We start from the raw sequence: 16,058 nt of genomic DNA on the forward strand, positions 1-16,058 counted from the left end.
TGTATTAGTTTCATGTGTACAGCAAGTGGTTCAGTTAAATAGATACATATATTTTCAGATTCTTTTCCATTATAGGTTATTACAAGATACTGAACATAGTTCCCAGTGCCATACAGTAAATTCATAATTCTATATTAAGAATAATAGATTGTATCTGTTAACCCTAAACTCCTAATCTATCCTCCCCCAGATGCTCTCTTTCCCCTTTGAAAACTATAAATTTCCAAAGTTTGGAAAGAAACCATGAGTCTGTTTTCCATCTGTCAGTCTCTTTCTGTGCTGAATATTGATTCATTTGTATTATTTTTTAGATTCTGCCTCTAAATAATATCATTACATCTGTCTTGTCTTACTTCACTTAGTATGATATTCTCTAGATTCAGTCATGTTGCTACAAATGGCAATATTTCATTCTTTATTATGGCTAAGTAATATACCATTATATATATCTTCTTAAGCCAACTGTCTGTTGCCAGGTACTTGGGTTGTTTTCATGTCTTGGGTTGTCTTGTAAACAGCGCTGCTACGAACACTGGAGTGCATGTATCTTTTTGAATTAGAGGTTTTGTCTTTTCCAGATATATGCCCAGGAGTGGGATTGCTGGATCATACGCTATCTCTATCTTTAGTTTTTAAAGGAATCTCCGTACTGTTTTCCATAATGGCTATATCAATTTACATTCCCACCAACAGTATAGCAGGGTTCTCTTTTCTCCATACCCTCTCCAGCATTTATCATTTGTAGACTTTTTGATGCTAGCCATTCTGACAGGTTTGAGTTGTTATCTCCCTGTGGTTTAGATTTGCATTTCTCTAATAATTAACAATTCTAAGCATCTTTTCATGTGCCTGTTGGCCATCTGTATGTCTTCTTTGGAGAGAAGTCTATTTAGGTCTTCTGTCCATTTTTTGATTAGATTGTTTTTCTGATATTAAGTTGTATGAGCTGTTTATATATTTTGGAAATTAAGACCTTGCTGGCTGTATCACTTGAAAATATTCTCTCCCATTCAGGGAGAAAATAAAAGCAAATGAAACAACTGACAAAGGTTTAATCTCCAAAATATACAAGTGGCTCACACAGCACAATACCAGAAAAACAAACAACCCAATCAAAAAAGAAGATCTAAACAGACATTTCTCCAAAGAAGACATACAGATGGCTAATAAGCACATGAAAAGATGCTCAATGTTGCTCATTAATAGAGAAATGCAAATCAAAATTACAATGAGGTGTCACTTCACACCATTCAGAATGGCCATCATCAAAAAAATCTACAAACAGTAAATGCTGGAGCAGGTGTGGAGAAAAGGGAACCCTCTCGCACAGCGGGTGGGAATGTAAATTGATACAGCCACTACAGAGAACAGTATGGAGATTCCTTAAAAAACTAGGACTAAAACTACCATATGACCCAACAATCCCACTACTGGGCATATACTTCAAGGAAATCATAATAGAAAATGACACATGTACCCCAATGTTCACTGCAGCACAATTTACAACAGCTACAATATGGAAGCAACCTCAGTTCAGTTCCGCTCAATCGCTCAGTCGTGTCTGACTCTTTGCGACCCCATGAATCGCAGCACACCAGGCCTCCCTGTCCATCACCAACTTCTGGAGTTTACTCAAACCCATGTCCATCGAGTTGGTGATGCCATCTAGCCATCTCATCCTCTGTCATTCCCTTCTCCTTCTGCCCCCAGTCCCTCCCAGCATCAGAGTCTTTTCCAATGAGTCAACTCTTCGCATGAGGTGGCCAAAGTATTGGAGTTTTAGCCTCAGCATCAGTCCTTCCAATAAACACCCAGGACTGATCTCCTTTAGAATGGACTAGTTGGATCTCCTTGCAGTCCAAGGGACTCTCAAGAGTCTTCTCCAACACCACAGTTCAAAAGCATCAATTCTTTGGCGCTCAGCTTTCCTCACAGTCCAACTCTCACATCCATACATGACCACAGGAAAAACCATAGCCTTGACTAGATGGACCTTTGTTGGCAAAGTAATGAATCTGCTTTAGATGTCCATTAACAGATGAATGGATAAAAAAGTTGTGGTATATATATACAAGGGAATATTATTCAGCCATAAAAAGAATGCATTTGACTCAGTTCTAATGAGGTGGATGAACCTAGAGCCTATTATATACATTGAACTAAGTCAGAAAGGGAAAAACAAATACCACGTGTTAACACACACACAGAATCTAGATAGATGGTACTGATGATACTATTTGCAGGGCAGCAAAGAAATGCAGACGTAAAGAACAGGTCTGGACACAGTGGGGCGATGATTTTAGAGAGTAGCATAGAAACATATATATTACTGTATGTAAAACAGATAGCAAGTGGGAATTTGCTGTGTGACACAGGGAACCCAAATCTGGTGCTCTGTGACAACCTAGAGGGGTAGGAAGGGGTGGGAGGTGGGACAGAGGTTCAGGAGGAAGAGGACATATATATACCTATGGCTGATACATGTTGATGTATGGCAGAAACCATCACAATATTGTACAGTAACTATCCTCCAATTAAAAATAAAATAAAATTTAAAACAAGAAAACATTCTCTCCCATTCAATAGCTTGTCTTTTTGTTCATTTTCTTTGTTTTGCAAAAGCTTTTAAGTTTGATTGGGTCTCATTTATTTTTCTTTTTATTTCTGTTGCCTTGGGAGGCTGATGTAAAAAAATACTGCTACAATTTATGTCAGAGAATGTTTTCCCTCTGTTCTCTTCTAGTTTTATGGTATGGTGTCTTACAGTTAAATCTATAAACAATTTTGAGTTTATTTTTGTAAATGGTGAGGGAGTGGCCTAATTTCATTGATTCAGAGGTAGCTGTCCAGCTTTCCCAACACCGCTTGCTGAAGAGTCTGTCTTTTCTCCACTGTATATTCTTGTCTCCTTTGTTGTAGACTAATTGACCTCAGGTGTGTGGATTTATTTCTGGGCTGTTTTGTTCCATTGATGTATATATCTGTTTTTGTGCCAATAATCATGCTGTTTTGATTACTGTAGCTTTGTACTCTTGTCTGAAGTCTGAGAGGGTTATGCTTCTAGCTTTTTTTTTTTCCCCCTGAGGATTGTTTTGGCAATTCTGGGTATTTGTGATTCCACATGAATTTTAAGATTATTTCTTCAAGTTGTGTGAAAAATGTTATGGGTGTTTTGATAGGGATCACATTAAATCTGCAGATTGCTTTGGGTAATATGACCATTTTAACAATATTAATTCTTCCAATCTAAAAGTATGGGGTATCTTTCCATTCCTTTGAATCACCTTCAGTTTCCTTTATCAGTGTTTTATAGTTTTCAGTATACATATACATCTTTCATCTCCTTGGTTAAGTTTAGTCCTAAGTATTTTTTGTGACATAATTTTAAACAGAATTGTTTTTTTCATTTTCTTTTTTCATTACCATTTTCATTGGTAGTATAAAGAAATGTAACAGATTTCTATATACTAATCTTGTACCCTGTTACCTTGCTGAATCCATTAAGTCTAATACTTTTTTAATGATGCCTATAGCTAAGTGTAGTCACTCAGTTGTGTCTGACTCTTTGCAACCCCATGGACTGTAGCCCACTAGGCTCCTCTGTCCATGGGATTCTCCAGGCAAGAATCCTGGAGTGGGCTGCCATTTCTTTCTCCAGGGGATCTTCCGGACCGAGGATCGAACCTGGGTCTTCCACATCACAGGCAGATGCTTTACCCTCTGAGCCACTAGGGAAGCTCTAGTGTTCTCTATATGGAGTATCATATCAACTGCACACAATGATAGGTTTATCTCTTCCCTTCCATTTTGGATACCTTTTACTTCTTTTTCTTGTCTGATTTCTGTTAGGATTCCCAATATTATGTTGAATAGAAGTGGTGAGAGTGGGTATCTTGACTTGTTCCTGAATTCAGCAGGAAGGCTTGTGGCTTTTTCACCACTGAGTATTATTTTGGCTATTGGGTTTGTTGTGAATGGTTTTCAACATGTTGAGGTGTGTTCCCTCTATACTGATTTTGGTGAGAGATTTTATCATGAATAGATGTTGAATTTTATCAAATGCTTTTTGTGCATCTATGAGGATCATATAGCTTTTGTCTTTTCTTTTGCTAATGTGGTATATCATACTGATTTCTCTGCATATGTTGAATCATCCCTGCAACCCTCAAATGAATCCAACTTGATCATGGTGTACGATTCTTTTTATGTATTGTTGGATTTGGCTTGTCAATATTTTGTTGAGACTTTTTGCATCTATATTTATCAAAGATAAAGACCTATAATTTTCTTTTTTGTTCTGTCTGTCTGGTTTTGATATCAGGGTGATGGTGGCTTCACAGAATGAATTTGGGAATGTTCCCTTCTCTCCAGTCTTTAGAATAATTTGAGAAGCATAGGTATAAGTTCTTATTTGTATGTTTCATAGAATTCTACAGTGAAGTCATCTGATCCTGGACTTTTGTTTGCAGGAAATTTTTTTTTTTTTTAATACCACAGATTCTATATCACTTTTAGTGATGGGTCTGTTGAAATTATGCTTCTTCTTGATTCAGTCTTGGTAGATTGTATGTTTCTAGAAACTTGTCCTTTTCTTCTAAGTTGTCTAGTTATTAATAGGATATGGTAACCCACTCCAGTACACTTGCCTGGAAAATCCCATGGACGGAGGAGCCTGGTAGGCTGCAGTTCATGGGGTCGCTAAGAGTAGGGTACAACTGAGCGACTTCACTTTCACTTTTCACTTTCATGCATTGGAGAAGGAAACGGCAACCCACTCCAGTATTCTTGCCTGGAGAATCCCAGGGACAAAGGAGCCTAGTGGGATGCCGTCAATGGGGTCACAGAGTCGGACATGACTGAAGCGACTTAGCAGTAGCAGCAGCAGTTATTAATAGTTGGCATATAACTGCTCATATGACTTTTTCTATTTCTGTGGCATCGGCTGTTATTTTTTCTCTTTCATTTCTTATTTTTTTAGTCTTGTCTTTTTCCTTCTTGGTGAGCCTAAGTCGAGGATTGTCATTTTTATATTTTAAAAAAGGCAGCTCTTCCTTTTATTTACGTTTTTTACTGTTTTTTTAAACCTCTATTTTATTTCTTCTCTAATCTTCTATTATTTCTTTCCTTCTGCTGACATTGGGGCTTTGTGTTCTTATTTTTCTAATTCTTTTAGGTGGTATGTTAGGGGTTTGAGATTTTTCTTCTTTTATTGAGGAAGGCCTGTACCACTATGAACTTCCCTCTGAGAACTGCTATTGCTCTATCCCAACCTGTACTGTCATTATTGCTCGTCTTGAGGTATTTTCTGATGCCCATGCCTTGCTATTTATGAACTCACACTGGGCTCCAAGGTTCAGCCAAGATCACATCCCAGGCCCTCGGGGCTGTCTTCACACAGTAGATGGAGTCCACTCCCAGGGATAACACACGCGTTTCAGTGCCGAGCCAGTGCGGGTACTAGCAGTGCCCACCCCCTACCCACCACGCAGTGCATGGTTCCAGACAGGAAGTACCGTGAGCTGGCAGTCAGCAGCACTAGCGTCTCTCCACCTTAATCAAGCTGAAGTTTTAAAAGCAAGACATATTCACATGTTAGTATATAAACTGTTTTAAAGTAGAGCCATAAAAAATTTCTGGAAAAAATAACGCTGAAGTACTAATGCTTGTTGATTCTGGGTAGTATGAACATTAATGAAGGACATTAACTTCTTTGTATTTGTTTTAGTTCCTACCAGTCCATCAGAAGGAAGAAGGAAAGGTGTAGCTCTTTCTTAGGTGACTAGTTTATTATTCTATCAGAGATGCCCAGTTTAATAGCAGTTGCCTTCTCACAGTTTTAAGAACTATAAGTATCACAGTTGTAGTGATACCTTTATTACTGCTGAGACTGTTACAAAGACTTACAATATTAGATAGGGCTTCCTAAATCTCCTAGCATATACTCTAAAGCAAAGGTCTACAGTCAAGATTTCTGCCAAACATTAAAAAAAAACAATACGTAAGATGTGACACTTCACACTACCCGCATAGACCCTTACGTTCTTGCCGTGGTATGCTTAATACAAACATGTCTGGAGGTGACAGGAGACTAGTTCTAGACTCCTGTATGCTAGATAATTGAAATATTTCACACAGGAACCAATTTCTAAAATCTTTCCCCTTATCTAAGTGAGTTTTCACAATAGTCTGTCATGACTATTGTTTCACAGTATCTCCAAAAAAAAAAAACAACCCAGCTCTGACCTTTTTGTAATAAGCCTAACAGGTAAAGTAACAAGTCACTAGTATTTCCTCAAACTTTCTGTACCAGGTTCCAAGGATACGAAGTCTGCATACAAGCAACTTGCAGAAAGGCTAAATACAGGAGGCATAATATGCTTCATTTCTGAGTTTGAGGCCAAACCCCAGGTATTTCCCACTTGTAGGGTTCTTCATTTGCCTAGGAGTCCAAAGTCTTCACGAAATGTTCTTAGAACAACAAGATAGCAATCTCAGAAGATAAACGTTCCTTCATTCTTGTATAGGTAGGAGAGTAGCTGATACAGTACATTATGGTGGTCAAGCAACTGTGCTCTGAACCAGCTGAGCCTGGATTTGGGCTCCAGCACTTACAGCTGTGGAAAACTGGGCATATTAATGTACCTCTGTAGATGCTGGGTTTTATTTTTTTTTTTTTTCCAGAATTGATTAATATATAAAAAGTAACAAAACCAGAAGATTTATGTGAAGATAAATTAAATTCTATACAAAGACTTTAGCAGTGCCTGAAAGAAAATAAACATATATTCCACTGTAGCCACATTAATAAATATTCCTCAGGCTTGAGGGCTCCTTCATGACATGGCCTTCCCACCATGCTGTCCTCCAAATTTCCACTAATACTCTAAAACAAGTGAGGGTTTTTTCTCCTGGGCTCCAGAGTTGACAGCCATGTTGGGCTTAGTCTTCAGAAGTAGCTTCAAATTTTCCATTTCCTTAAAGAGATTACCTCACAAATAGACTTGCCTCCCTGATTAGGGTTGGTTTCCCAGGAGATGTACCTTGTTGGTAAGCTTAAACTCAGAGAAAATACAGATGTTCTAGTCAGTTTAAACCACCCACTACTGCTCTTAGAAGTAACATTATTGTCAGTCCATTTGTGACTGTATGTAATGCTCCCTAAATGCAGGTGAGACTGAGTTCCTATAGGCATTGCTAACGCCTGTAAACCTGTAAATTAAACTGTAAATTAAAGTGTCAGGTCCCAATTTAATCTTGCCAGATTGCCATTAGCATTATTCCTCCACTTTCCAGATATGCCTCAGCCTCTAGCAATGGACGGAGCCTGCATTCAATTTATAATTATCTCTGATTAACTCACGTGACTGAGTAATTCTTTTAAAGGACACTGACCTATTCTCTGGTTACAATAACCTAGAACCTCAGTTCTGCAGCTCACGAACTGTATGATCTTAGTAAAGTTGCACGTGTCTGGGTGTCAGTTTTGTAATCAATCAATTAAGGGTATCTTTAATGTCTATGTTTTAATTTCCATCATTCCACTACTAGACAAGTATCTCGGACAAAAAATAAAACTATGAAGGATCTATATAGATCTATATCCATTCAACACAGCAATCCTACCAACTTATTTTAAGATCGGAAGTGTATAAAAACAGGTGTTTAGGACCACTGTGTATGGCTGTGTGGTCTGTACACTGCAAAAGAGTACCTGGCCGACATGGGTTTGCTTAAGCACAACGTGACTTTGGTCTGCTGTATCTTACACCCAAAGGAAGGAATGCCTTTTTCTTCTAACACAGGTGGTATCTGCTTCACTGAACTATATTCTCTTGGTGTATTGTCTGCTCAAAGGCAGTGCTGTTTTCTAATTCATCCACCGGGCAAGCCATGCCTTTAACTAAGTTGCACAAAGACATCTCATCTCAAAGGTGAGATGCGGTTTGCAAAAGTAGCATAATAAAAGAATTCTTCACTACTGGTAACAATTGACCTCATCATATAAAAAAGATCTCCAAAACACAAAAATGTAGGAAAAGTCTTCAAGATCAACTTCTCCTCAAATTGGTCTTATTCAGAGTACAGATACATGCATACATACACACATATACACAATAAAGAATTCTTTAGAGGATAAATTTTCATGAATAAAAACCTGAAGTCAAGGAAAATATTTAACAAAAATTTAAATAAACCATGTAATATATATCACTTTTACCATGTTAAAACACTAAAAATGTTTGTGTCAAAAGCATGTGAAAAATACAGACAAAATTTTTTTGTACTTACCCTCTTCACACAGAAATTGTGAAAATCAGTAGAACAATCTTTATAAAGAACTTAAAATGCACTTAAAGAAAACATAAACAAAAAATTTATTACTCTTACGTACTAAATTATTTTAAAAGTAACATTTAAATAAAGGGAATAAAGAAATGTGCTGTAATGATCCTAATCTTAAGAGTGAGCCTCCCTGGTGGCTCAGCGATAAAAATCTGCCTGCAGTGCAGGAGATGCAGGTTTGATCCCTGGGTGGGGAAGATCCCGCACAGAAGGAAAATGCAGCCCACTCTAGTATTCTTGCCTGGAAATCCCATGGACAGAGGAGCCTGTTGGGCTACAGTCCATGGGGTCAGAAAAGAGTCAGACATGACTTAGCAACTAAACAACAACAGTCTTAAGAAAACATCAAAGTCAACAGCAGGGAGCTTGTGAAGCAGCCATAAGAGAGTGGCGTGTGTGTGTGTGTGTGTGTGTGTGTGTGTGTGTGTGGCTTACATGTACCCTAAGGCATAAGTGATGCTGGAAATTATTTTATTTTTAAATATCATTTAAAATTAACTCACACACAAAAAAATCATATGATTTTTAATACAGCTATGCCACAATATGTAAATGTAGCTTGATAATCTCTATGGTAAACTAAGAATAAAAAGCTATAAGTAACAAAAAGACATTCTAATAATTTTATACTGCTTTTTCTTTATATAAAATCTAATAAGGCTTCTCTTATATAAAAATGGAAAAGTACTAAATAGCATGAATAGAATTTCAAAGGTTGTGCTATCTTACCAACTTAAACAAGGTATCACAACCTACTATTTAACTCTTAAACCTTTTTAAATTAAGAGGATTATCAGAAAATCTTAATTTTAAGAACACAGTAAAGTAAAATTGTGAACAAAGGAAATCTGATAAATTATTTTAATGTTCATTTTTTCCAAAAAAATTTCTTAGAGCTATTATCCCCTTTTGTATTCCAAAAAATGGAAGATGAACATGGCCACCTAGAGGAGAAAATATGATCAACAAATACAGGCTGTCGTATTTTCTTACTCTTTCTATAGTATCTGTATTTCAGATTTATAATATAGCAACTTCTCTAAAGGACCCGACTGAAGAGATTAATTATAAACAAAAGAGACTTCGGGAGGACACTAAAGCAGCAGTGATAACCTAACAGAAGCTAAAGCATCACTCGTTTTGTCGTGAACTTGACAAATGTCGTCTTTCTAACTTACTGTATGACCTTAGGTTAAAAGTCACTTATTTGACCTAAAATCTCCTCTCACTTCTGTAAAATGGAAATAATCTTATCTATCACAATGTGTTGCGATGAAGATTAAATATGACAAGGGCTACAGAAACCAACAGTGTCAGGCACACAGGAGGAGCTCAGTGAATGGAGGTTCTCCCTGCCTGTCAGAAAGTCCTGCCCTGTCTCTCCTAATTCCTACCAGGCCCTCCCTGGTGGGGATTTTTTTTTTTTTTTTTCTTTAAACAATTGCCAAGACTGGAATCAAAGATAAATAGAAGGCACAACAGTTTTGCTCTGGTTTTGTATTACTTAGATTTGGAAATTTTTTTTGTTCTTTTTTCTTTTTTTACAAATACAAATTAAACATGAAAAAAACTCTACTTCAAAAAAAAACAGTTCAAGAAAAGCTTATCAGTTGCATTCTAGACATTTAAACCTATCTCACAATTTAAATTCCAATGTCAAAAACAGTAGATTTAAAAAAAAAAAAACAGTAGACTTTAGAACTGTTTTGTGATCATGTTTTAAAAGAAAACTTGAACACCTTTTATTCAGTTTTTAACCACATCAACGAGAATCAAAATTGTCAATTTTTCCAATGGCAATTTCTCCACACCAGAAGATAGTCATGACTCTCAAAGAGGAAAACAATTTGGGTTTCTCTGGTCTTCAAAATGTTTATCAAATCCTGTAATTCTCACAGGCTTTTGAAATACATAGAAAGTAAGTAAAAAATAGTCCAATGAATGAAACATACCAAATGTCAGTAAGAAGCAAGACACATTCCTTTGGGGAGACTGTTTAAAAAAAAAAAAAAATTCCAGTCTGTATATGCAAATAAAGCAAAGAAATTTTTTTTTTCTTCTTTAAAAATCCATTTTTCCTAAAATATTCCACAAAATTGGAAGTGAAGGACTAAAAGGTGGGGAGCAGGGGAGAGAAGGAGCACACACCATTAACACAAAAAGTAAAACTGTACAAACTTAAGCAGTTTATGATAGACTAGGATCACCACTCTACTCTTATAGATACTTCCAGTATTGGCTATTTCATAGCTTCTCTACTGGAATTATTCAGAGTTGAGAAATGGGGTGATGGTTCTTTACCAGCCCTAATGAGGTAACAGTATGTCATGTAAAAATGCACATTAAAAAATATCTTCCCTTCTACCTTGTAATTCCCTTTAGTCACCTCAACCCAAAGCAGTCAAGTCCAATCTTCATAAACATGCAGAATAGTATGCAGATAAAGGGTCAGATCAGTAACGAAAGCATAACCTATTCAGCTGATCTCTTTACTTGTATCCCAGGAAAATGAACAAATCCTACCAGAGAACGGTACTCAGTGGTCCCCTTCGGTGACCGGGTGAAGTGAGCAGTGTTTCTCCTGAGTCAGCTATATAGAGGTACAACCACCTGGCAGAAACCCAAATGGGTATCAGAAGCACTGCCCCCCCATTATGAATACATACCAGAGGAGGTTACTGTTCTGGGGTTGCAGGCAGAAGTTGAACCCCTACAACTACCTCTTTTTCTTGATAAAGGGAGAAAAAGTAAGATGAAGATGCAGGTAGCAAATGAACACTCTTCCACTTACTATTTCCTAACCACCTTTAATCTCACTTCGGAGTCTATACTTCTCAAATGTACACTGAGAGTTACTGATCAACTTCTAATGGACAAAGGAGCTAGTCTGAACTCTCATCCCCAGTCTCTCTGCAGTGTGGCATTCAAAACTCTCCTGTGGCTGATGAAATACAACGTTCTACTGATTCTCCATTTTATTGGTTACTTACTCTTCTCTGTTTAAGTGACACCTTTAATTCTGTTAATGAAAGGAAATGACTTCCTTTTCTCTCCATACATTCTCTCTCATCAATTTAATTACTTCCCTTGGCTTCTATTTGCTAAGTATATATGATCTGGCAAACCTTCTCCCAAATGCATTCATGATTTTAAGATCCACAACCATTTCCAACTGCTTAAATATTCTGCCTTACCATATACATGAACCCACTTTTATCTCCCACCCTTCCCCCATCTTCCAAGTAAGAAACATCCCTCTCTGGATTTCTTATTTGTATTAGTGACCTCAGCATTTTCCTAGTCCCACTTGCTGGAAACTAGAATCATTTTTGACACTTCTTCCTTCATTCTAAAGTTCCAATGCATTTAGTTTCTAAATCCAGTAAACGGTGCCTCTATAAGATCTCTTCCATCCTCTTGTATTCCTACTGCCATTATTATAATTCAGATTTTTACCATTTCCCACACAGATGACTCCAAAGACCTCCTTAATTGGTGACTTTTTCCTATAGTCTTCCAGTTGTAAACTACTTTTTTTTTTTTTTAACTTTACAATATTGTATTAGTTTTGCCAACTATCGAAATGAATCTGCCACAGGTATACCTGTGTTCCCCCTGAACCCTCCTCCCTCCTCCCTCCCCATACCCTCCCTCTGGGTCGTCCCAGTGCACCAGCCCCAAGCATCCAGTATCATGCATCGAACCTGGACATCCCTGGTCGTGGTTCCTTGGTGAAAAACTTTCAATGAGTTCTTGCTGGCTAACCACTGAAATCCAAACTTCTCAGAAAGCCACTCCAGGATTTAGACTTTATCTGTCTTTCCACTTTATTTTACACATATATAAACATATATATATAAACACATACACGCACCTATGTTAGAGTTAAGAGGAGCCTTTTCTCTGTTTCTGAAATAGTCCCTAGATTTCACTGCTTTGTATTGTGGCATTTATGAACTTCCTTCTAAGATACCTCTACTTATTCTTTTCACCAACTTTCTACCCATTTTTCAAAGCTGAACCCTAACACCATTTTCACGGAAGCTCTCTCACACCTTCCCCAGTGGATAGTATTTCGCTCCCTTCCTTAAAACCTTTTAGCATTTTATGTGTATTTCTGCATCTTTAGCCTGTGGGCATGTTCAGAACTTACTATCACTTGAAATTGCTGTTCTCTAAAATCCAGAGCTCTGAAATGTCCCTCTCTAATCAAGTCTTCCTGTTCTTCCCTTTACTCCACTGAGTCTACTTTGGACTCACAGCAATCTCTGATTTTTCAATTAGCAATAATCTATGATACAAAAAACTATCTTCTTAGTCGATCGCTATCTTACATTATCACTCGGTCATCTCTCCATCCTAAACCCCAGTGCCAGCATTTTAACAATAAGGATATCCATCTCCACCTGGATATTCCACAGACCCCTGAAATACAGCATGACTGAAACCAAACTATCTCCTCCCACAAACTTACTTCTCTTACGCTTTCTAAACTAATTAAACAGTCTTTCCTTACACAAAACATACAGCCATTCACCAGGATATACTGAGAAGCCCCTCAGTTTCTTCTTGAGAAGTCCCTCAAATTCTTTGTCCCTCAATTAACATTGCTAATGAGGATCTCATGGCTGTTTATCTAATCTGTCCTGTCTTCAGCAGTTCCTATCTCCAATTCATCTTCTGTTACAGTATTTAAACACTAGCCTAAAAGTGCCACGCTAGCCACTGTAAAAACTTTCTAGGGCTCTATATTTCCTGGAAGACAACATCCAAAGTCCTGAGTGTGGCATTCAGCCCCATTACTGCACCTTCTCCAAGCACAGATCCTAGGTTAAAGACTTGGAAACACAGTGTCTTCTGCTTTTCTACAATCACTGTTCTGTGCGATTGAGCAGTCCCCCTCAAGTCTAGCTCACCCACGCTGTGCAGATCCCCCAGCCCCACCTCCCAAAGTCTCAGTCACCTCCTCTTCTGTATTTCTGCACAATGCTATTCTTGTATTAACAGACCTCTTACCACACAGCATTACACATGTACTCACAGGTCATCCTCCGCCAGTCTGGGGGCTCTTTAAAACAAGCTTGCTTTGATTAATCTTTTATATAATTTTTTATAAAATGTTTTTATTCACATCCACAGGATCTAGTATGGCACATAAAAAGCTTTCACCAAATGCTTATGAAGTAAGTAAATCTCATTTCAGAATGCCTAAAATCATGCTATCCTGGATGTTTTACCAAATGATTTAGGGTAGAAATGGTAGAAAGGTACAAGTCCTAAATACACAGGTGACGTGAAATGAGAGGTAATTCCAGAGGGAAGGGCAGGAACAGAAGGGCCACTGAGGTTATGCTTCTCTCTTTACCGCTTTCCCCAAACTGCTGAGCCACGGGAGAGTAACAGGACTAGTGGGAAGAAGCAATCAAACCAGCACAGAAGTGTAGGGTAAGAAGGATGAGTAGAGGAAAAAAGCCTGGAACTGAAGCTGCAAAAAAGAAAATGTCTAGAGTCACATATTACACACTCATAGCTTGCTTGTGGCTACTCACTCTCATCACCACCACTGTTTCACCAACCACAACTATGACCACCATTTACTGATCACTTACCAGTCAGGCATCAGACACTATGCTAAGAACACCACACATGGCATTTAAGGTCCATGACAACCCTATCAGCAAGTTATTATTCACACTGAGAGACAATGAAACAAGCCTACAAACCATTAGCTACACTACTCAAGGGCTCACAGCCTGGTGAGTCACAGGGTCAGAATGCGCGCAAGGATCAGGCTTTAAGACCCCTTCTCTTTCTGTTCTGCTATTCATGAGCCAGGGTTTACGTAAGTTGGGGACTGGCTTTGTCATTTTTGCATTATTTAGTTATCACTGTAAACACATATCTTATTTTCTCTAGTGTTAAGTAAGGTATTTTTGAGGGTAGAGTCCATGTCTAATATTTTTTATTTCTTCCCGAACATCTCATAATGAGCTTTCTATATTTATTTTCTTACTGTACCTATGTACTAGCAGAAATAAAAGGGAGGTATATATACCAATCTTTAGTTAGCATTAAGCCAAATACAAAAGTAAATGATTTAGCTCTTTTGACAACTGTATGTGCCAGGATAAGTCATCAATAGTAACAGGTCCCAAAACACAAGCCACAGCTATAAAATTAAGGTTAGTTTGCGTCTGATGCACTAATAAAAGTGCTATTTAAAATACATTGCTCTTTTCTTCATATCTGGACATTTATATAATAATTACTAGGAGTAGACACACACTGTATCAAGTACATGAACAACTTACTTAAATGTGGAAGGAAAAATGCTGTAAGCAATAGCAAAGCTTTTTTATTTCTCTTTTAGAAAGATATAAAAATGTGTGAGAGTGGACTTGTATCTTCTATGTAGGTTGAGTTCAAATGTCAGTGTCCGCATGTGAGGCAAAAATCAATTAGAGACAAAATAATCCCTGAAAACTCCTTAAATTCCCCTAAAAACCTAGTACAATACAGCACAGGTACTCCATAAATGTATCTCAGTTTTCCCTCTACATGGAACAGATCATCATTTCTTCTGCTAAGTGCTGCATGAAGTGTTTGGCTCACACTAGGGGCCATACTGAATGAAAACACATTCATTTACACACTGCAGTCAGAGTCAACACTGAGAGGTATCAGTTCCTATAACAGGTATTTAGGAAATGATTCCATCTGAGACAAGAGCAGATTCCCATTTCCCATTTCATGACTGCTAGGCATATGTTCATTGTGAAAAAAGCCCTAGAATTACCACTGTATTTCAATTATTGGTGTTTTGGTTTGGGGTGTTTTGGTTTTGGCTTGAGCTCAAAGATTTGAATTTGAATAAATTACAGTCCCAGAAATGTGACTATTCACGCCATCTCTTATTTAGTGTGCAACCACAGGTGCCTAGAGTTGTAGAAACAAATAACTAAGTCCTACAGCGTATCAGCTAAAAAATTGAATAATTAGCCTATCTTACCTTCATCTACTGATGCTTCACTACTGTATCCGTCATACTCTGCAGAAAGAGGACTGTATTTCTGTCTCGTTTCCCACGTATAGCTCTTTTGTCTAGACTCCGCCAGTGGTAGTCTGGAGTTGTGTGTTCTGGATAAGGCCTCGTGGTATTTACCCAGTGCTTCATCTTCACTTTCAGACGATGAACCAGGCTCATCTTTGTCCAGGTAGGAATTATCTATTTGGAATGACAAGGACGGCAGATCAAAATTCAATGCTATAAAGTAATGGCAAATTTGCTACAGTCACATATATGTTATACACTTATATATGTGTCATATATATTCATATACACACAAATATACACACACACAATCTGAATTTTCAGCTTTAGAAAAATATTTTTCATTTAAGAAGCCCAAGCTTTGGGTTTTTATGTTTTACGAGAAAAAACTGACTTGCATATTTGAATTATATAAATAATGTTAGTCACAGGGATTTTCCAACCATGATACAGATAAACAGAATAATAGGGCTTGCCATCTTACAGAATTTTTTTAAAGCATTAGTAGCACACAAAGAAGTTTAAGTATTGCCAATACATATGGATCTGACTGAAATTATTCATGTTACAAGAGACATTTTTGGTCATCATCTTAGCCAAAATTTTCATAGCTGATACTGCTTAGCACTAGAAGCAGAACAAAGAGACAGACAGACATACACTA

General features: G+C 37.5%; 1 protein-coding gene across 4 annotated transcripts in view; it reads right to left on the minus strand.

Moving 5' to 3' along the window:
* Positions 1-16,058, minus strand: part of SYT14 (synaptotagmin 14) — a 211,261-nt gene that overhangs the window by 129,388 nt on the left and 65,815 nt on the right. For all 4 annotated transcript variants that reach the window (XM_070768657.1, XM_070768656.1, XM_070768655.1 and 1 more), the window contains one exon: positions 15,353-15,568. In XM_070768657.1, the coding sequence (XP_070624758.1) occupies positions 15,353-15,568 (216 nt within the window). The remainder of the gene's footprint in view (positions 1-15,352; positions 15,569-16,058) is intronic.

This window comes from Bos indicus, chromosome 16 (genome assembly GCF_029378745.1).
Source record: "Bos indicus isolate NIAB-ARS_2022 breed Sahiwal x Tharparkar chromosome 16, NIAB-ARS_B.indTharparkar_mat_pri_1.0, whole genome shotgun sequence".
Taxonomy (NCBI): domain Eukaryota; kingdom Metazoa; phylum Chordata; class Mammalia; order Artiodactyla; family Bovidae; genus Bos; species Bos indicus.